Source organism: Pimephales promelas, chromosome 20 (genome assembly GCF_988280905.1).
Source record: "Pimephales promelas chromosome 20, fPimPro1.hap1.1, whole genome shotgun sequence".
In the NCBI taxonomy this organism is placed as follows: domain Eukaryota; kingdom Metazoa; phylum Chordata; class Actinopteri; order Cypriniformes; family Leuciscidae; genus Pimephales; species Pimephales promelas.
In genome coordinates this window covers 8,149,239-8,172,373 of record NC_142788.1, presented here as the reverse complement: position 1 = coordinate 8,172,373, position 23,135 = coordinate 8,149,239, and the positions used below count along the sequence as shown (strand labels likewise).

At 43.1% G+C, this 23,135-nt stretch overlaps 2 protein-coding genes across 2 annotated transcripts in view; one reads left to right on the top strand and one right to left on the bottom strand.

The window, feature by feature from the left end:
- The first annotated feature begins 880 nt into the window (after positions 1-880).
- LOC120473949 (uncharacterized) lies at positions 881-8,979 on the top strand. Its single transcript, XM_039664026.2, has 5 exons — positions 881-1,042; positions 2,208-2,841; positions 6,434-6,667; positions 6,752-7,004; positions 8,826-8,979. Exons 1-5 carry the CDS (start codon positions 906-908, stop codon positions 8,933-8,935), a joined length of 1,368 nt encoding a protein of 455 aa, XP_039519960.2. The 5' UTR covers positions 881-905; the 3' UTR covers positions 8,936-8,979.
- Positions 8,980-8,992: 13 nt separating this feature from the next.
- The window catches only part of mitfb (melanocyte inducing transcription factor b), a 91,407-nt gene continuing 77,264 nt past the window's right edge, over positions 8,993-23,135 (bottom strand). The window contains exon 10 of the mRNA XM_089124624.1: positions 8,993-13,632. Coding sequence (XP_088980750.1) covers positions 13,210-13,632 — 423 coding nt within the window. The 3' untranslated portion in view covers positions 8,993-13,209. The remainder of the gene's footprint in view (positions 13,633-23,135) is intronic.

Sequence of the window (23,135 nt, the reverse complement as noted above, 5' to 3'; positions counted from 1 at the left end):
CTGTAGTTCTGAAGATTATCTTGTAAAAAATGGGTAATAATCATAAACTTTTGCTTTCACAGATTTTATTTTCTGCAATAATCTAAAATCCAATGGAATTTTTTTTCCCCGGGTTACCAGGGTGATACTAATTTACAGGTTTGGCCCTCAAAATGTGATCCTTGCAGCACTTGTGAAAAATGTGAAAAAGTCAAGGTTGATGCCCTCTGGAGGACAATATGGGCAGTACTTCATAAACCTCACGTTACTGACCCAGCAGTCTCGGCATGTGTAGTCATTGAACTGGAAACCCTTCAAGTCTGTCAAATGGAACTAATTATTAATTATCCAGCATGAATAAAAAAAAAATTTTAAATAAAAAACTCTGTGGTCTGTAATGTGTCCCAATTACATCAGTGATACAAAATCTGTTGGCATTCATATTCATGTTCAATGGCTGTAGCTCAGCTAGTTATTTATATTCAAAAAAATATATAATATATATATATATGATTTGATCGAATTTGTAGGCTCATAAAAAATAAATATCCCCTCTGGACATCACTTCGGGCCACTACTCTATGCACTACTATGCAGGTGTGTACTAATACTTTGACCAGAAATATTATTCTGTAACAGAATTTTCTATAAAAATTACAGGATTATTATTTGATTTTTTTTTACAATGTTGAGAACATGCAAAACAACAGAAAAGGCCCGGCCCTGTCTCCACCGAGACTCAAACCAGGACCCTCTTGCTGTGAGACGACAGTGCTGCCACAATGTCATGTCACCCTCATGTATCCTTTAATGTAAATCTATTCATAGTTTGCCTACAGTTCCACCCTCTCCGTCACCTCAGCACTGGCTTTAGTTACTGTTGGTACGAGTAGGCAAGAGGCCAACTTTCACTTTTCTCCTTCAATATGTCTTATGCTTCAAAAATCAGTAACGATGTCTGTGATGATGTGGCTGGATTCAGATTGGTGCATGTGGACTCTACGTGGAGCAGACAGCCTGAAGACTGCAAGTGTGCCGAGGGACGGGTGTCAGACGCCAAGATGTGAGTGTATCGATGAATTGCCACTCTGGTGCTGACTGTCTCAGCCTCGACCTACTGTAATACAATCATCTGAATCTGATTGATGCGTTTGAATAAGAAACATGTTTATTCCCTTATTTCACGGTGAGTTTTATAGTGATGTCTTTAATCAGTTAACCTTAAAGTCTTTAGTGAGTTGTTTACTTCATGTTTGAATGCTTTTCTATTTTAAGAACTGACCTTACAGTTGGAAAGTATGAGGTCAAGTTTACAGTGTGTGTGTGTGTGTGTGTGTGTGTGTGTGTGTGTGTGAGAGAGAGAGAGAGAGACCATGCCACCACATTGGTACTATGTCCAGAGCATGGTTTTACCATAGTACATTTGTACAAAACAAACTCTTTAAAACAGAGGTAAATGTTCAAACATCATGATATTACCATGTCCAATGGTGGAACAAAAAATAGTAAACGAAATGAGGAAAAAACACGGTGTTACCATAGTATACAACAATCAATTCCTTGTGAAAAATAAGTGCACTCAATTGTATTGATTTTGTACTTGTAGTATAGCTACTTCTTATCTTAAAGATATATATTTTTAAAAAACTGAAATTACATGCAATATAAAATTAATGAAATAAAAGCCTTCTTAGGTGTACTTAAAGAGAGTACACTTTCACCAAAGTGTGTCTTATTTCTACTAATGTCAAAATATAATTTTTAAAGTGCATTTAAAATCAACATTACATCAACATAACTGTACTGTTAATCAATATTATTACAAGTTGAATATACGTTGAAATGTATTACAAATGTTGAATTACAAATAACCTACACTAAAAACACGTTTCAGTAGAAATTACATATAGAAAACAGTTTATTTTAGTTTACCATAAATGCTTGTCACTGCATCCAGCAGTAACTTGAACCAGTCCTTCAAAAATCCTACTTAAATAGGTTTAAAAAGCTCTTTAAAGCTAACATCATTTAATATAATTTTAAACTATAATCCATTCTCATTAACTGCTGTAAAATGTCAATAAGGTATTGTTGTAAGTGTAGGCTATTATTTCCACAACAAGTACTTCTAACAAGTATGCTGAAATGTTCTTTTTCACAAGGCGTATGCACTTATACTGCTATCACAGCTTATACTGAATACATGATGGAGAACTTGTCCCCTATAGTTATGAGTCTTCCACAGAAGATGGAGTCACATGGACAGTGGTCAGTCCTATCGTCTTCACCTATCGAGTCATTCAGAGTGAGAGGCTTCTGGATCCAAGCAATGACACCTTGATGTTCGGCCATATCTCCGACCCAACGGAGATTCAAGCCATCAAGAACAACGGCAAAGTCATGAAGAGATTTATTGTAATTGACCAGACTGTTCATGATCTCTACGGCTCTCAGGTTGCAGCGTATTTCGAAGCGAGAGGGGTGACGTACAAGATCCTTCACTTGCCCACAACTGAGGAGAACAAGTCTATGGCACTCGTGACCAGTATCTTGGAGGAGGTCCATAAATTTGGAATTGGCCGCCGTACGGAGCCCATTATCGCTATCGGTGGCGGCGTGTGTCTGGATATCGCGGGTCTTGCTGCGTCTCTGTATCGCAGACGCACTCCGTATATTCGTGTCCCTACAACTCTGTTGGCTTACATTGATGCCAGTGTAGGGGCAAAGACGGGGGTCAATTTTGCCAACTGTAAAAATAAACTAGGGTCATACATACCCCCTGTGGCAACGTTCCTGGACAGGACATTGCTGCGCACTCTTCCACGCCGCCATATTTCTAATGGAATGGCTGAGATGTTGAAGGTACACATTTATAAATTATGTATTTATAAGTATTTTAACATGAAAATGAGTCTGTCAAAAACATTTCAAAACCTTATCGACCCAGACTAGAGTTGTCAAAATTACTGACTTCGGTATTTTAAAAATGTGATAAAACCAGCATTTCCTTCTAGCATTTTGAACGCTGTTGAGCGGATTCTTAAACATCTCTGATTGGCCATTGCGGAGATGCACTCAACATATGTCTGTGATTGGCCATTGTGGTGATGCAATCAACATATATGTCTGTAATTGGCCATTGTGGTGATGCGCTCAACATATATGTCTGTAATTGGCCATTGTGGTGATGCGCTCAACATATATGTCTGTAATTGGTGTAAAGACTCTGGGTCGGTTCTGATCAGGGGGGGGAATTTGCATATCATAATTAATAATTGATAATTAATAATTATTCATACAGATTTGGATCAGACCGGTCTTACATGTTAATTTATTAATTTTACCCATATGCATACATGTGCATCCCCGCAATCAACCACAAATTAATTGTTATTGATTGCAAGGAGCACGTTTTACAAGACAGGTAAAATCAATTAGCTCAATTAAGTTATATAGCTTGTGAAAACAAATTCTGTGGCCACTAGAATCTGCCTTCCCTGCTCTATAACCAAATACCCTCTTAGGTATTTATAGTTCTGTAAAGCGTGTAGCTTTAAATTGACATTTCATTGACCCGTATTATGAGCAAGACAATCAGTCAAGGTAAGCATATTTTATATTTAATAAAGTTACTACTTAAGCATTCACTACGTTACAATGATACAGGTATTTACAAACATTAAACACAAACTAAGACGACGCAGAGCGTTTAGACAATGGATACGCGCAAGTTAAGTGAGTTGGAGAGAGAGTGAGAGAGAGAGTGAGTTGTGAGAGAGAGAGAGTTACGTTCATCAAAACAGTCAGTTAACCTTTCTGAACACCACCAAAAACATTTTCTTAATGCTTCTTAGAAGCTCTAAAAGAAGATATACTTGCAAGGCACATTGGGTCTGTGTGAGTCGTGGGCTCGTTGCTCGGCCCGTTCGGGCCACGTGTCGGCTGGGGGCGCGCCTGTCCTGCGCGCGTGCCTCACGTGAAGCGCGGCCGCGGCACGTTTGCGCGGCCCGTCCCGGCTCGTTCATGGCTGCTTTGTTCCGTGGGGAGTCACGTGGCGTTCTTCGGCATTTAGCGCCAGTGTTTGAAAGGCTGAGAGTTTTTGAGGTGACGTTACCCGAGGAGATAGTTCGGCAAAGTCCACTTCCTTTCCTGGAAGACGAACTTGGTAGTCCACTTGAGGAAAAGATGAAACTTTTAGACGAACAAAAGGAAAGATCCATCGTTGGATCAGAGTCCCGTGAGGTTTACATGTTGAGCGCTGGAAAGTTCAGAAGAGAGACAGGGCGGACCTGCGTTCTCACATTTATCACCTTGGAGAAATCCATCCCCTTCCTGTTGGCTTGAGCCAATCGGAGAGTGGATGTTGCACGCGGGAAGCTTTCTTTTGTTCCTCAGCGCGCGCTTCTCGTAAAAGGGGGTGTGTTAAATGAGGGTTTTGCAATAGCAATTTGATCTTCATTGGCAGTACAACGAATTAAAAATACACTTTACTTTACATCTCTATGCATATTCGAGTGTTTCATTCAATAAGCATTCTAGAGATATCAAGGAACATTATGTTATATCAAAGGAATATACACTTATGTTTCGAATGCATGACGAAGGTATTTTTAATTCCTATTTAAACCGTGACCAAACAAAGTTATTTCACTGTGACATGGGGAAGACACATATACATAAAAACCATTGAAAACATTTTGTTGAATGTTTTTAAACACCAAAAGTCCTTCTCTTTTTTTCAAAAACATTCCACACATTCCGATGTGTGGGGGAAGTGAAAGGTTTGTGTGTGCGTGTATGTGTTTCAGAACGTCGCCTGGCCAAGATTCATTACATTGGCCATTGTGGTGATGCGCTCAACATATATGTCTGTAATTGGCCATTGTGGTGATGCACTCAACATATATGTCTGTGATTGGCCATTGTGTTGATGCACTCAACATATATGTCTGTGATTGGCCGTTGTGTTGATGCGCTCAACATATATGTCTGTAATTGGCCATTGTGTTGACACAATCAACATAAATGTCTGTGATTGGCAATTGTGGTGATGCACTCAACATAAATGTCTGTGATTAGCCATTGTGTTGACTTAGAATTATAAGGTTCTATCTCTGTTTAGGGTAGTTCTGAGATATTGAGCATCAAAGTTTTTACATCCCAGCTGGCAAAACTGTTATGTAGTATAATCTTCTATTTTAGCTTTATCTATTAATCTTATTATTTTATTTTTTTGTACAAAAATAACACCACACAGGCATTAATAAACACCTAATGGATCAGATTATGTCAAAAACTCAATTTCGACCAAAAGTGGAGATAGAACCTTATAATTCTAAGCTCACGATATATGCCTGTGATTGCCAATTGTGTTGATGCGCTCAACATATATGTCTGTGATTAGTGTTGATGCGCTCAACATATATGTCTGTGATTGGCCGTTGTGTTGATGCACTCAACATATATGTCTGTGATTGGCCGTTGTGTTGATGCGCTCAACATATATGTCTGTAATTGGCCATTGTGTTGACGCAATCAACATATATGTCTGTGATTGGCAATTGTGGTGATGCACTCAACATATATGTCTGTGATTAGCCATTGTGTTGATGCGCTCAACATATATGTCTGTGATTGGCCGTTGTGTTGATGCAATCCACATACGTGTCTGTGATTGGCCATTGTGTTGATGCGCTCAACATATATGTCGGTAATTGGCCATTGTGTTGACGCAATCAACATATATTTCTGTGATTGGCCATTGTGGTGATGCGCTCAACATATATGTCTGTGATTGGCCATTATGTTGAAGCAATCCACATATGTGTCTGTGATTGGCCATTGTGGTGATGCGCTCAACATATATGTCTGTGTTTGGCCATTGTGTTGATGCGCTCAACATATGTCTCTGATTGGTCATTGTGTTGATGCGCTCGACAAATATGGCTACAATAATCAACACTTCAAAAACACGCCGTCTTTCACACTCTTCATCGTGTGCTTACACAGATACACATGGGAAAATTTGAAAGAGATATTAGGGATCCGCTGATAGACGCCTGCGTTTAAATGTGTGCATCTATGCTCTGTGAAGAGCATCAAAGATGTCATTGTTGATCATTGTAGCCAATCACAGACATAAGTTGAGCGCTTCAACACAGCCAATCAGAGACATATACTGTATATTGAGCTGATGGCCAACACAATGGCCAATCAGAAACATACATGTTGAGCGCTTCAACAAAATGGCCAATCAGAGGTCATTCAACAGCGCTCAAAATGCTAGAGGTAAATGCTGGTATCGTCACATTTTTAAAATTTCAGTATCGACTTGGCACCGAAGTCTGTACTTTTGGACAACTCTAACCCAGACTTTTGAATGGTAGTTTATTCTGACTTTATTGTGCAAGTCTAATTGAGGTCTTGTTTCACCAATACTAGTGATCCTCAACAGATGGCGCTGATGAAACACAAAGGACTCTTTGAACTTTTGCAGAACGAGGGAAGACATTTGTTGGACTCAAGGTTCCAACCGAGAATTAATGAAAATGTGCACATGGATGCAGCGAGTGTGTCCACTAGACTGGCCATTGAAACCATGCTGGAGGAACTTGCCCCAAACCTGTGGGAGGATGACCTGGACAGGCTGGTGGACTTCGGTCATATCATCAGTCCAGAGCTTGAAATGGTTCTACCTATTAAGACTTGAAATAAAGTTGCACATTGTGTATGACAGTCTAGAATTATTCTAACTGGAGTTTCTTTGATACAGAAAGTACTTCCTGCGCTTTTGCATGGAGAAGCAGTGAACATTGACATGGCCTTCATGGTCTATGTGGCTCATGAAAGGGGCTTTCTGACAGAAGAGGAGAAAAGACGTATCATTGTGTGTATGCAGAGTCTAGAGCTTCCAGTGTGGCATTCAGATTGCACTCTGGATCTAGTACAGAAGTCTCTTACTGACCGACTGAAGCACTCGGGTGGACTTCTGAGAATGCCTCTGCCGACAGCGCTGGGAAGAGCAAGTATGTCAAATATAAATAGAACAACAAAATGTTTGCCCCTCAAACATTAACCCCCTGGGGACCAAGGTGTATTTGGAGTGTATGTTCTGACATGTCCTGACATTTGTGCTTTTTTTAAATTGCTTCTAAACATATTAATGGCACAGGTGAGATTACACTATATTTAGCACAAACAGGGCAACCATAATATGTGAGCAACATGTATGTACATGTTTGTATTTTTGAGAGAATATTGTTTATGCGTGGTTATTGAAAAAACAAAAAATGAAAGTTTCTGAAATAAGGCCACAAAACACATACGAAACATGAGTCCACAAGACTTTTGACTAATGACGTTGTGGCCTAGAGTTTTTTCTTCACAATGATCTGAAAATCATCCTGCCTTATTTTTCACATAAAACTGTGAATTGGGTTATATTGTGAAAAACAGATCAGTACAGAACAAATCTCAGTAGTCTATATAGTCTTACTAATGTAGGAGCGAAAGTGAATGACCGCCCATCGCGCGCATCTGTCTGTGCGCGCATTTAATATTTAAACAGTCTTTGTGCAGTTTACAGACACTATGCAATAACGCGATTAGAACAAAGCACTTAAAGGATTAGTTCACTTTTAAAAAAACTTTTGCTGATAATTTACTCACCCCCATGTCATCCAAGATGTCCATGTCTTTCTTTCCTCAGTCGAAAAGAAATTAAGGTTTTTGATGAAAACATTCCAGGATTTTTCTCCATATAATGGACTTCAATGGGAACCAGACGGTCCAAGGTCCAAAAGACAGTTAATAACAGTTTCAGATGCAGCTTCAAATGTCTTTAAACAACACCAGACGATGAATAAGGGTCTTATCATGCGAAACGATCAGTTATTTCAAAACTTTTTCCAAAAATGTAACTTTTCTAAGGACAAATGCTAGCCTTGCTCTATTCTGTGAGGCGTGTTTGTAACGTCTCGTAATACGTAATTACGTTCAAAAGGTCACGGGCGACGTAGCCGGAAGTACAGAGTCAGTGTTTAAGTTGAACGCAGAGGTTGAACGTGCAAACTAACTCAAACACCGTTTACAAAAAAAGGAATTAAAAGGTAAAACAACGATGTTGGACTATTTTAATTCTGTACTTCCGGCTACGTCGCCCGTGACCTTTTGAACGTAATTACGTATTACGTGGCGTTACAAACGCGCCTTTATTTATTGATTTGTATTTTAAGTCTATTTTGCAGCTATGTGAATGCGGTGACGCGTTTTTGGTCCTCAGGGGGTTAAAGGGGTGAAATCAGCATATAGATGGCAGTGCAGTGTCTAACACCACTGTGGTATTGTACACAAAGGTCATTGTAACGCTGGCTAAAAAATTTCTGAATACACCTTTAATGTAGACTAAAGATGATGAAAAGATTTATGTATTATTAAAAAGTCATTACTCTACTCATCCTAGCTGCCATATTGAGATGGCAAGACCAGTTGAATACACTTTAGCTCCATTGCCACCATCATCAAACACTTTTAGGTGTGGAAGAAAACTAATCATGGTAAAATAGGCCTAGGAGGTTCTGGGTTCAACTCCCGGACGAGCCCCCACTTTTTACAAGTTGTTTTAATCTAAATAAATAAATAAATAAAGGTTAGGACAGGTTTGGTGGTATGTTTAAGAGCGGGTTAGGTAAAGGGAAGGGTCAACTGTGTAATCATAGCAAAATAAATTACATATGCAGATATTTTTTAAAACATAAGTACAATGTAAACACATGTATGTACACACTAAGTGCATTTTATCATTGTATTAGTTAAAGACAAGTAATATAATTTTTTATACCCTACAGGAATCTTCAATGACATAGAAGACAGCATTGTGTGTCGAGCATTCAAGAGATGGTGCGAGGAACACTGTGAGACTGCCATGAAACCACAATCACACAATGGAAAAGCCTGATTGTATTCTTAAACCAAGAAAACATCTGTGATGCATCATGAATAAAAACTCCAGATATTGTGAAAACCACTCAGTTTTATTTTAATGTCTGTAACATTTTTTTTAAATTCCCAATACACTTGCTTGAATTCCAACCATGAAACGGTCACACAAGTGACCAACTACTTTCCTCATAAAGCTTCCCAGTAGAAGTTTCACGTTTCAAAACAACAGTTTGAGTGAAAGGTGACTTTCCCAACAGGTGGGCCGTCTTCCAGTATTGAATTCATAAGAAATAAGCGCTTCACATATTCAACCAAAAATCTACATCTCACGCTATTGTAAGTCCTTTCTTAAATAATGTTTGGTTAAGCTTAAACAATATCATACAAAAGTATATTAACAAAACAAAAACGTCTTTAACTAGAGCCAAGACACTTTTATAAAAGACAGACTCTATCTGTAGCAATCTGTATTTGTTATTAAAAGATGTTTGGTTGGAGTTCAATGGAAGCCTGTTTTAAAGGCACCTTTCATTGACGTCACTGCATTCATACAGGCCTTGCCTTGTGCTTTACCTGTTACCTGATTGTCTGAATTATTGCTCAGAAAAAAATTGCAACAGCCAGTTTTGCTATAAATCCACACTGAGATACGTAACAGTTTCACTGCATATTTAGACTTCACTTGCAATTTGGCAACGTTTTAGTAGTCAACACTGTGTAACATTACATTCAGAGGACAACTTTCAGTAGTTTGTAAGCAAAGGAGTTTACATTATACACTATTCTTGAAAGTTTTGTAGTGATTCAAGACACCACAGGTTTAAGCCAGAATACAAAACAGATCAAGTCTCGAGTCGAACCCGAGTTTAAATGTACCCTACTAAGAGATCGCTGGGTTCCACAGTTTAAGACTAAGTCTAAAATCACATAAATAGAAGAGAACGCTTCATTTAAAGGGATAGTTCACACAAAAATGAAAATCATTTCCTTACTCTTTTATGTTGCTCCAAATCAAGTGTTCCACACATCTCTAGAAAAGTGAAGCTAAAGCATTTTGATCGCCCTCTGGTGGCCCTCTGCAGTACAGGTCGAAAATCCCGCCCTTTCCATGAAATCGAATGGGACAATTACACTTTAAATTGAATATTTTTTCCAAAGATGGTTTCTGTCATTTTAGGAAGTTTTCATAACGCTGGCGTACACCCAAATGTTACGAATGGCGAAATCGGCTAGTTCTAGGATATGTTGGCTTCATTTTTCTGCAGTGGGAGGAAGTGGAGACACGTCATCCATCTTTTTTTACAGTCTGTGCTCAAAAAACACATTTAGGTTTAATTGTCCTTTTTGGAAACTACTGTAACAATCCCAGTCCCCATTGGCTTTCACTGTGCGGAAAAGAGCAGCGTGAAATCTCTACTTTTTGTTTATAGGTCAAACAGGTTTGGAATGACATGACAATGTGTAAATGATGACATATTGATTTTTTTTTTGGTGTGAACTATTGCTTTAAGTTGCAGGTTTGTAATATAAGGCACTTTACAGTGATCTGACTATGTTACCTACACTAAACTCTTACAACATCTTTCCATGAAACTGGTTGATTTCTCAACTGAAAGTTATCTTTGCATAGTTCTATGAAACAACACATTCTAGTTTCATCTACATGATCATTATAGTGGCACAAAATTGGATGCTACTCAAAGGCAAACATCAGTACATCTGAGTTGAGCACTTTTAAAGTAAAAATATACAGTAACAGTACAGCTTATTATCACAAACATAGTCAGTCATTTACACCGTGCAAGAATTAAAAAACCCAAACAAGTGTTAGAACAAAATATAAAATGCTTTTTTAAGGTATGATCTTTCTTCCAGTGTTTTTGCCAATACAAAACATAAAAAACCCCAGATCATTCTGTTATATATACGTATATATACATCATATATATATATATATATATATATATATATATATATAACAAAAAACCTGGAGCATTTTAGTTGCAATGGCATAATCAAACAGAATTCAATCAATAAAATGTTAGATAAAAATGAAAAAGTTTTTAAGGGCAATAGAATCTGAAGGTTTGAAATATTACTTGATTATTCCCTTAGGCATCAAATATGTGTTAATACATTTCTTCACATTCTTATGGATTCTTTCATGCGATGCATTGTGTTAAAATCCGTTTGCATAATTATATAATTATATAGGCACTGCATTTGATGAACGGTTTTGAAAACTGCTGGGTTAAATCTGAATATTGCTTATTGCTTGGCACATTTCACAGGACATTTGAAAATCAGTTGGAAACGCTGTGTGAAAACTGTCTCTCCACACATGAATGACAATCCTCTAAAGAGTTTTTAGCATGGCAATGGATATAACAATGTTAATGTATTTGGTCTCGGTGGAATAGATCTGCAACACTGCTGCTGAAAGTACAAAGACTCGCTACTGTCAATACATACACAGACCAAGCAGCTCTATGCAGGTGGAGCTGGGGAAGGTGGAGGGTTTCAGAGGACCTTTGAAAGCGAACCACAAACTGCTACAGCAAATACTGACCGACTATTTAAATGTTGAGCAGCAAGCTCATTGACTACAGTTGTGACATGAACCAATCAGCTTGTGCCGTGTAGTTAACAACGCAGCAGGTTGCCTTAAGGACCCATTCGCCTGCGCCAACTTGGTATTTCTTCAGATAGACTGGTATTATTTAAAGATTATTTAACAAATTTATAAAAGATAAATGTAACAAATCTAAGTGAAATTCTCAAAAACATGAATAAATTAATACTGAGAGAAATTTGGCATTGACTAATAATTGAGTGAAATAATTTATGGTCAGCAGTTTCGGATCATCCTGAGAGCAAACACACTTTGTCTAGACATCTAGTGGTTGAATGCGTTTTCATCTGGAATATGCAATTTTTAGATAATCTGCTTAAAAAGTTGGAACGACATTCAACAGAATTTTGTTTGACATTTATGAATTAGTTTGTTTTATTCAGCTACGTTAAAGGAATAATTAACCAAAAAAGGAAAATGTACTCACACTCATGTTGTCAGAAACCGGTTTGCTGTTATTTGTGTGCATCACAAAAGGAATTTTTTTTTTTAAATCAGCATCTGTTTCTCTCACACAGATATCACATACTTGTGAAAGTGGCGTGGACTCATTTTAGGATTTCTTTTTTGGAGCACAATGGACATGGTAATTATGCATTCTTAAAAAAAAAAACCAATAATGATTCTTCAAAATATCTATATTCAACAGAAAACCTACGTCATAGTTTAGAACAACATGAGAGTGAGTACTTAACAGAATTTTCAATTATTCTTTTTAATCTTTTCAAGTGCATCTCGTGGGGGTTTGTGTTTATGGGCAGCTGATATTAGATATTAACTGTTGCCTATTATCTACTTAAGTTAAAAGGAAAGCATTATGCTTAAATCATTCCTTTAAAAGGATATACATGTATATATAAAAGAGAATTATGTTTCTAAATTGTGCGCAAACATTACTGTACACCTAAAAAAAAATAAAAAAAATCACCATTCAGGTGCACTTTTAAATAGAAATGCAGGTAAGACGTCAGAATCCAGAAAACTAATTTGCCGCTGTTTCCCTTGATATTTTCCAATGGGGTTTGTACATTTTGGAGTAAAATAAGGTCTGTGGTAAACATAACTTGACAATACTTGCACATTTTGAAAAAAAAAAAAAACTGTCTTATCTAGTTACTTGTCAAAAACATTCTTTTTCAGAAATAAACATAACTGCTTCAAATTTTGCATTTTCGGTATGGGTGTTTGTAATTTTTTACGTTTTTTTTAAGTAAAGTATCTTCAAGTTATGTTTACCTTATTTTACTTATAAATTGAAAAACCCCATTATAAAATCCTAAAGGAAAATCTCAAGGGAACCAGCGACATATTGGTCTTATGGGTTTGACGTCATCCCTGCACGACTCTATTAACCCAAAGTTGATTAAATTAAATTATATTCTAAATATACCTATGCCAAGTTACAAAAATCAATCATTTTATGATACTGACCTTGATTATTGTGATATTATGCATAATCTGAATTATTATACCACAATGAATTTTGGTAAAGGTGGGATACGGTTAAAATACAATAAAATAAAGTGTAAACATAAAAAAATAATATTACTTTGCACTTGACAAAACAGGCCGTGCTTCCTCTTTAGCGATCCCAAGCATCAGTTGCGTTATTGTTAAAACGCAACGACCAGCGGCCCTAAAAGAAGGTTTTCGCTGTACTAACAAACATGCTCGTTTTCCTCCATGTTCACGCTGTCCTTGCGGCTTCTGTCATTCGAGGCTCCAGGCGAGACGGAGGTGAGAAGTGGGTCGCTTGTTGCTACAGACGACAATGTGTCGTCCATCAGGATGTCGTCAAGTTTAGCGACATTTGCCTTAGAAACGAGACCATAAGCCCCTGCGTCAGCAGAAGTGCTAGAGCCTGTACCATGGGAGTCGTTAAAGGTGATTGTGCCGTCGTTAAGGTCTAGGGTGCTGGAGCGGCCCATGCCAGGGCAAGAGGGGTGCGTGTGAGGGTACATGTCCTGGCTGCAGTCCCCCAGGACCGTCTCCTGTTTTATGTCCCGGGCTGCTAGATCTGATGGACAGAGTGTAGACGAGGCGATGGCCAGACCATGAGCACGAGCCTGCATTTCCAACTCCTGGATTAACATTGAGCAATGGACAGACAACAAAACATTAACTGTAACATAAACTGTGATTAACTTTAGTGAAATCTTAAAGACACATTGAAATCAAAACTGACTATTCTTATTTTTTTTTTTAAATGGCCAAGAGAGCTCAACACGCTGAAACTGAAGAAAACACATGCAAATACGAGCAAATTTAGAAAACATCATCAGTCTAACAACACATGTGCAACACAACCAAATAAAGACACGCACTGCAAATACTCACAACTCACAATTTTGTTTATTTTAACATCATGATTCCTAATTGTATATACATTGTGAGTATTTGCAGCGCGTTTCTGTATTTGGTTGTGTTGAGAGTATTTGCAGCACGTTTCTGTATTTGATTTAATTGTGCATTGTTTTTTTGTGTACTGTTGGTGTCTTGTTTGATGTATTGTAAATTGTAATTTTGTTACGTTTTTGCTAGTTCCCTTTCGTAGTCACTTCGAGTTACGTCAGAAGTGACGGAGATTGGGGGATTTCGCATAGAAAGCCAATCCTCTTCGAGTATTTAAACACGAGCCAATGGCATGCAATGCCTTGGGGCTGCGGAAATTTGCATAGCGTACTCCGCCCTACTCCGTGAGTATAAAAGGAGGAAGTGAACGCAACCGCAGTATGTTTTCGCTTCGGAGCCAAGAGAACCTCTTCACTCCTCAAAGCTGATTCAAGACTCTTCGAGACGAGCGTCCTCTTCAGTGTTGGTGTGACGGCGGTACCCAGCGAGATTCTGCATTGCCTGCGATCTGTGCAGTGGTTTGCCAGACTTTGCGCTTCTCCCTGGTAGCCTCAGCGCTGAAAGAGTGAATTTCTCTCCTCTCTGTAAAAGAGCTGCACGCGGCACGTCTTTTTAAAGATGGTTCGCCCGTGCCCTTCTGGATGTGGTAGATTACTATCGTCATCTGATGGTCACGAACGCTGCTTTGTTTGCTTGGGCATTCAGCATGCAGCAGCAGCGTTCGTGGATGACTCATGTTCCTTCTGTGGGACCATGACCATCTCCACACTGAGGTCGCGGCTCAATGATCTCACTAGAGTGAGAGCTCCGGTCCCCCCTACTCGATCGGCTTCCTTCACGAAAGGGGGCCCGTCGACCCGGGGACCGGGCGATCTAACGGTGACGGTGTGGGATAAAGCCCCGACGATTCCTCGGGCCACACCTCCCGCCTCAGTGCGTGAGCCTGCGGGCGCTAGTTCGACTCGGTCGGTTGTCTCTTCGGCGGCACCGGCTGCTTCGAGCAGCGCCCCAGATGATGATGCGATGTCTATCACAGCATCACTAGGCGGGCTTGATTCCTCGGGAGAGGAAGATCCGGCTGCGTTGCCTCCTTCGGGAGTCCCAGCGTTGTCCGCGTCAGATCCCGAGATGACGGCCATGCTGTCTCGAGCCGCTGGGAGTATCGGGCTAGAATGGAAACCTCCATCCTGCCCCGACCTCTCACGGATGGATAATTGGTTTTTGGACAAGGCTGCCGCTGCAAAGCCACGGCCGACTCCAATACCTTTTTTCCCCGAGCTGCATGCGGAGTTATCGCGCTCTTGGGGGGCTCCTTTGTCCACTCGAGAGCGCGATCTCTCCCCCGCCTTTCCCCCCCTCGACGGCGGGGCTGCCCGTGGGTACACTGGGATGCCCCCGGTGGAGCGCTCTGTTGCTATGCAGCTGTGTCCACAGAGCGCTTCCACCCGTGGTCCTCCTAAGCACCCATCCAAAGCCTGTGGGTTCTCGTCTGCTATGGCGGCGCGATCCTACAGAGCGGCGGGACAGGCGGCCTCCGCTCTGCATGCTATGACCACTTTGCAGGTCTTCCAAGCGAAGTTGCTCAGAGACATGCACGAGGGCGGGACTGATCCGACGGCATTTAAAGAACTGCGGTCCGCCACTGACCTTGCTCTCCGGGCAACGAAAGTGGCTGCTCGCGCCGTTGGTCAGGTGATGGCCACTAGCGTGGTTCAGGAGCGTCATCTGTGGCTCAACCTGGCGGATACGCGGAGCGCTGAGCGGACTCATCTGCTCGACGCTCCGCTGTCCCAGGTTGGCCTTTTCGGCGGTGCGGTCGAGGACTTCGCCCAACAGTTCTCCACTGCCCAGAAGCAGACGGAGGCCATCAAGCACATCCTGCCCCGACGACCAGCTGCTGCCTCCACCCAGTCGTCGGCACAGGTGCCTCCCCCTGCTCGCCACCGAGGACGCCCCCCTGCGGCTCCCCTCCCTCCCGCCCGGCCCCAGCAGCAGCCTTCACCCGGGCCCCGGCGTCGAGGAGGCCGCAGGCCGGCGTCACAGCCCCCTCAGGCCGCTCGCCCCGCTAAACGCCAGGCCAAGCGAAGATCCTGACACGGGCGGCTCAGTGTCGATCTCGAGTCTTTCCCAGGTGGCGGTAGCAGGCCCCCTCCTTCCCCCGGTGGAGGGCCGGGGGAGAATCTTTTGTTCTCAGCTCCCCGCTGCTCACCCACGGGTGGGCAGCACCCTGAACTGGTTAAAGAAAGACTTGACATCCTCACTGAGCTCACAGACTGGAGTGAGTGCCCCCGATGCCTCAGTGTGTCGGCCCACTCACTCCTCTCTGTCTCGGAGGGCGCGGAAGGGTGCGTGTGTCGTCCCCGGGCTACACCAATCCCTTCCCCCTCTCTCGCCAGACCCCCGGCAGAACGGACCCCCGTGGAACGCTCCGCTTTCCCTGGTCCCTTCTGTCGGGGAGCGGGCTTCGACGCATCCGAGCGGGGTAACTCCTGCACGCGTGCCAGTCGACCCGCCACGCTGCCCCTCCGGGGGGACGTCTGTGGTTCACATGACCCCGTTGGCTCACTTCCTGGAAGCCTGGCTAGCGCTTCCCGGGGTATCCCGCTGGGTCATCAGAACGATCAGATTCGGCTACGCGATTCAGTTCGCACGGTCTCCTCCCCGCTTCAGGGGAGTTCGCTCCACGATAGTCGGTGGCAATGCCCCAGTCCTGAGAGCGGAGATTGCGACCCTGCTGGCGAAGGGTGCAATCGAGACGGTCCCTCCAGCCGAGGTGAGGTCCGGGTTTTACAGCCCCTACTTCATTGTCCCCAAGAAGACCGGTGGGTTACGACCGATCCTGGACCTGCGCATTTTGAACCGTTCTCCCCATCGACTACCGTTCAAAATGCTCACGGCCAAATGCATTTTCGAATGTGTTCGGTATCAGGATTCGTTTGCAGCGATCGACCTGAAGGACGCGTACTTCCATGTGTCCATCTTACCTCGACACAGACCGTTTCTTCGGTTTGCCTTCGAGGGCCAGGCATATCAGTACGCCGTTCTCCCATTCGGGTTAGCTCTGTCCCCTCGCGTCTTCACGAAGATCGTCGAGGCAGCCCTTGTTCCCCTTCGCGAACACGGGGTTCGCATCCTGAATTATCTCGACGACTGGCTGATACTAGCACACTCTCGAGCTCAGCTTTGCGAACACAGAGACTTGGTGCTCCGGCACCTAGCCCGTCTGGGCCTTCGGGTCAACCGAGAGAAGAGCAAACTTTGCCCCGTGCAGAGGATCTCTTTTCTCGGCGTGGAGATAGACTCGGTCGCCATGTCCGCGCAGCTCACGAACGAGCGCGCGCACTCACTGCTGACTTGTCTTCGTCAGTTCGAGGGCAAGAGTGCGGTTCCACTGAAACTTTTTCAGAGGCTCCTGGGGCATATGGCATCCGCGGCCGCGGCAACGCCGCTCGGTTTGCTTCATATGAGACCGCTTCAGCTGTGGCTTCGCGATCGAGTCCCGAGGTGGGCATGGCATCGCGGCTCGCTCCGAGTCCCAGTGACTCCGGCATGCCGGCGAACCTTCTTCCCGTGGTCGAACCTCAGCTTTTTACTGACGGGCGTCCCTATTCAGCGAGTTTCCAGGCATCTCATCGTCTCCACGGATGCATCTACCACGGGTTGGGGTGCCATGTGCAATGGGCATGCAGCCGCCGGCTCCTGGACGGGGGCCCAGCGCCTCATGCACATCAATTGCCTCGAGCTGCTGGCAGTACGGCTCGCCCTGCACCGTTTCAGAGCGTTGCTCAAGGGCCAGCATGTGCTTGTCCGTTCAGACAACACTACGGCTGTAGCGTACATCAACCACCAGGGGGGTCTACGCTCGCGCCAGTTGTCGCAGCTCGCCCGCCACCTCTTGATATGGAGTCAGAAGCACCTGAGGTCCCTTCGTGCAGTTCACATTCCTGGAGACCGGAACTGGGCAGCCGACGAGCTGTCTCGGGTCCGCCCTATCTCCGGCGAGTGGCGACTCCATCCCCAGTCGGTCCAGCTGATCTGGAAAGAGTTCGGGGAGGCACAGATAGATCTGTTCGCCTCCCGGGACTCAGCCCACTGCGCCCAGTTTTATTCTCTGACCTGGGGCACTCTCGGTTCGGATGCGCTGGCGCACAGCTGGCCACGGGGCCCACGCAAGTATGCGTTTCCCCCAGTGAGCCTCCTTGCACGGGTGTTGTGCAAGATCAAGGAGGACGAGGAGCAGGTCTTGCTGGTAGCCCCCTATTGGCCCACCAAGACATGGTTCTCCGATCTCATGCTCCTCGCGACAGCACCTCCTTGGCCTATTCCTCTGAGACAAGACCTACTCTCTCAGAGACGGGGCACTCTGTGGCACCCTCGTCCCGATCTTTGGAGGCTGCACGTGTGGCTCCTGGACGGGACGAGGCAGGTTTGAGTTCGCTGCCACCTGCGGTGGCGGCAACCATCACTTCCGCAAGAGCGTCGTCCACGAGACACCTTTATGCGTTGAAGTGGAACCTCTTCGTCAATTGGTGCTCTTCTCGCGGAGAAGACCCCCGGAGATGTCCGATCAGTGTCGTGCTTTCCTTCCTGCAAGAAGGGTTGGAGCGCAGGCTGTCACCCTCCACTCTTAAGGTCTATGTCGCGGCCATTGCCGCTTCTCATGAAGCAGTGGAAGGTAAGTCCTTAGGGAAGCACGACCTGGTCATCAGGTTCCTGAGGGGAGCGAGGAGGCTGCATCCGCCTCGTCCTCCCCTCGTACCCTCTTGGGACCTCTCAGTAGTTTTAAGCGCTCTGCAGAGGCATCCCTTTGAGCCTTTGCATTCAGTAGAGTTAAAGTTTCTGTCCATGAAGACAGCACTCCTGGTTGCATTGGCCTCCATCAAGAGGGTAGGGGACCTGCACGCATTCTCCGTTGACGAAGCGTGCCTGGAGTTCGGGCCGGCTTACTCTCACGTGATCCTGAGACCCCGGCCTGGATATGTGCCCAAGGTTCCCACCACTCCCTTCCGGGACCAGGTGGTGAACCTGCAAGCGCTGCCCCCGGAGGAGGCAGACCCAGCCTTGGCACTGCTCTGTCCGGTACGTGCTCTCCGCACCTATGTCGACAGGACGCAGTGTTTCAGGACCTCAGACCAGCTCTTTGTCTGTTATGGAGGGAGCCAGATGGGAAGGGCTCTCTCAAAGCAACGGCTGTCCCACTGGATAGTGGATGCCATTGCTTTGTCTTACCAGCAGCAAGGCCTTCCGTGCCCCCTTGGTGTGACGGCCCATTCCACTCGGAGTGTAGCCTCCTCTTGGGCTTTAGCGCACGGCGCCTCGCTAACAGACATCTGCAGAGCTGCAGGCTGGGCGACACCCAACACCTTCGCCAGATTCTATAATCTGCGAATTGAGCCAGTGTCCTCTCTCGTACTCGTTCCGGCCGGTACTGGACCCGCTCAGGTGTCTTCGCTTGCTCGCCACTCCACTCCCCGGACTGGATAAGTGCGATATCTCCTCAGTTCTTCCATTGAAGTCTTGAGTCCTCCAGCACCGACGATGCGGGCACCACTGCTGTGCTCTGGATGCTAGCTAGGTGCCTCCATGCGCACGGTTCCCCTTGGTAACCGTCTCATGTGTATTATCCACTGTAAGCCTCCCTGAGCATGTGTCTTCCCTTGGCAAGCCATCTGCCACCCCTGGAGTTTAAATTTTAGCCACCTGCGGTTGGTACTCCAGTGTTCCATATGCGTTCCTATGTGGCCATATGTGTTCTTAAGTCCTCCCTTCGGTAGGCAACTGGTAGCATGTCCCCTTCGGGATATGTTTCCCAGTGTACCTTGGTAATCCTGTGTCAAAGTCGGATCCCCAAAAAAAAAAAAAAAGAGATAAAGCTCGGGGGTTCAGTCTTTCGCAGGGCACTGGAAGACAGCTTGAAGATGGCGTGATGGCACAGACCCCCAATCTCCGTCACTTCTGACGTAACTCGAAGTGACTACGAAAGGGAACGTCTCGGTTACGTATGTAACCCTCGTTCCCTGAGTGGGAACGGAGACGTTACGTCTCCCTGCCACTTCTGCTGTATCGCTGGGTAGATGCCGAGTTCAGTCTTGGCTCCTCAGCGAAGACATTCTGCGGTTGCGTTCACTTCCTCCTTTTATACTCACGGAGTAGGGCGGAGTACGCTATGCAAATTTCCGCAGCCCCAAGGCATTGCATGCCATTGGCTCGTGTTTAAATACTCGAAGAGGATTGGCTTTCTATGCGAAATCCCCCAATCTCCGTCACTTCTGACGTAACGTCTCCTTTCCCACTCAGGGAACGAGGGTTACATACGTAACCGAGACGTTCTAATTGTTTCACTGTAAGGCCCCCCTCGAAAACGAGATGATACATCTCAAGGGGTTAATCCTAATAAATTCTATATTATTTCTGTATTTGATTGCATTGTGAGTATTTGCAGCGCGTTTCTGTATTTGGTTGCACTGTGAGTATTTGTAGCACGTTTATGTATTTGATTGCATTGTGAGTATTTGCAGCACGTTTATGTATTTGGTTGCACTGTGAGTATTTGCAGCTTGTTTCTCAATTTGGTTGCATTGTGAGTATTTGCAGTGTGTTTCTGTATTTGGTTGCATTGTGAGTATTTGCAGCTTGTTTCTCAATTTGGTTGCATTGTGAGTATTTGCAGTGTGTTTCTGTATTTGGTTGCATTGTGAGTATTTGCAGCTTGTTTCTGTATTTGGTTGCATTGTGAGTATGTACAGCGTGTTTCTGTATTTGGTTGCATTGTGAGTATTTGCAGCGCGTTTCTGTATTTGGTTGCATTGTGAGTATTTGCAGCGCGTTTCTGTATTTGGTTGCATTGTGAGTATTTGCAGCGCGTTTCTGTATTTGGTTGCATTGTGAGTATTTGCAGCGCGTTTCTGTATTTGGTTGCATTGTGAGTATTTGCAGCACGTTTCTGTATTTGGTTGCATTGTGAGTATTTGCAGCGCATTTCTGTATTTGGTTGTGTTAAGAGTATTTGCAGCACATTTCTGTATTTGATTGCATTGTGAGTATTTGCAGCGTGTTTCTGTATTTGGTTGCATTGTGAGTATTTGCAGCACGTTTCTGTATTTGGTTGTGTTGAGAGTATTTTCATCGCGTTTCTGTATTTGGTTGGATTGTGAGTATTTGCAGCACGTTTCTGTATTTGGTTGTGTTGTGAGTATTTGCAGCACATTTCTGTATTTGGTTGCATTGTGAGTATTTGCAGCACGTTTCTGTATTTGGTTGGATTGTGAGTATTTGCAGCGTGTTTCTGTATTTGGTTGCATTGTGAGTATTTGCAACATGTTTCTGTATTTGGTTGCATTGTGAGTATTTGCAACATGTTTATGTATTTGGTTGCATTGTGAGTATTTGCAGCACGTTTATGTATTTGATTGCATTGTGAGTATTTGCAGCGCGTTTCTGTATTTGGTTGCATTGTGAGTATTTGCAGCGCGTTTCTGTATTTGGTTGCATTGTGAGTATTTGCAGCACGTTTATGTATTTGGTTGCATTGTGAGTATTTGCAGCACGTTTATGTATTTGGTTGCATTGTGAGTATTTGCAGCGCGTTTCTGTATTTGATTGTGTTGAGAGTATTTGCAGCACATTTCTGTATTTGATTGCATTGTGAGTATTTGCAGCTTGTTTCTTAATTTGGTTGCATTGTGAGTATTTGCAGTGTGTTTCTGTATTTGATTGCATTGTGAGTATTTGCAGCTTGTTTCTGTATTTGGTTGCATTGTGAGTATGTACAGCGCGTCTCTGTATTTGGTTGCATTGTGAGTATGTACAGCGCGTCTCTGTATTTGGTTGCATTGTGAGTATTTGCAGCGTGTTTCTGTATTTGATTGCATTGTGAGTATTTGCAGCGTGTTTCTGTATTTGATTGCATTGTGAGTATTTGCAGTGTGTTTCTGTATTTGATTGCATTGTGAGTATTTGCAGCGCGTTTCTGTATTTGGTTGCATTGTGAGTATTTGCAGCACGTTTCTGTAATTGGTTGCATTGTGAATATTTGCAGCTCGTTTCTGTATTTGGTTGCATTGTGAGTATTTGCAGCTTGTTTCTGTATTTGGAAATCGAGTTTAACGCAGACAAAATGTGGTGCAATGACACTGACCGATACACTGATTAAAATAGCTGATTTCACTGGATTTAAACATTGTTGGAAACATTTTTGAAAATCTAGGTACACACGTAAATAAAATATATAACATCGTTTGAGTGGTTTTTGGATATTTGAATCCAAAAATTGTACATACTGTGCATCATTACGTTTTAATAATTTTTTTTTTCATGAGAAGTGCACTTATTTTTTTTTTTAAATTGCAACTTCGTTCATACAAATGTTTATTTACTAAGACTGTCAAGCATTTAAATATTTTCATCTAATAAATTACACGATTAATTAATCTAAATAATTGCAAAAAAATATTTTAAGTCATTATTGTGTTAAATGAGAAAAGCATCAAATAGACATTACAAAATGTAGCTTTAAAAAAGAAATATTTTATTTGGTTCAACATAGAATTTATTACACAAACGTTTAGGCTACAAATGCCATGATTTCTTTTTTCAGAAGCTGCATCTGAATGGATATTTAGATATATTTATAGACAAAAACAGTTTTGGTTACCAACATTCTTCATAATATCTTCTATGTTCTGCAAAAGAAAGAAAGCCATACAGGTATAAGACGACACAAGAGTGAATACATCTAAATAAACAGAATTACAATTTTTGGGCAAACTATCCTCAAAATATGAATTAATTTTTTTTAATGAAATGATACTGCCAGTAAGTGGCGATAAATGTCTAAATGAGTAAGTCATTGAATCATTCATTTCCTTCATTTCATTCAAGTCATTAGGTGTGTTTGGCTTGAAGCTGCGCTGCACAGAACGATCAGTCTATGTACCGTGAGAGCGATTAAAGAGGAAGTGTAAGCTTTCGAATCGCTCTCTCTCTCGGTACTTTGATGTCACATACCATTTGCTCTGCCCATCACTATTTTAAGTTGAACACACCTAATGGCTCTTTACGAATGGGCCATTGAATCATTGGTTCACCTGACCGATTCGCTCAAATCGCAGATTAATTCAGAGACGAAACACTGCTGTGTGTTGCTCCGAGACGCACGACAGATCAGCTCTGGCTTTATAGGTAATATTTTTGTTGGAAAAAAATGGACAGGATTGTGTTTAGAATAAAACAT

What these genes read in the sequence shown, in the direction of transcription:
- LOC120473949 (XM_039664026.2), top strand. Translation starts at nt 906, where the DNA reads ATGTCTTATGCTTCAAAAATCAGTAACGATGTCTGTGATGATGTGGCT. An exon ending in GAATGGCTGAGATGTTGAAG is followed by an intron (nt 2,842 to 6,433) that starts GTACACATTTAT and finishes GATCCTCAACAG; the next exon opens with ATGGCGCTGATGAAACACAA. An exon ending in TCAGTCCAGAGCTTGAAATG is followed by an intron (nt 6,668 to 6,751) that starts GTTCTACCTATT and finishes TCTTTGATACAG; the next exon opens with AAAGTACTTCCTGCGCTTTT.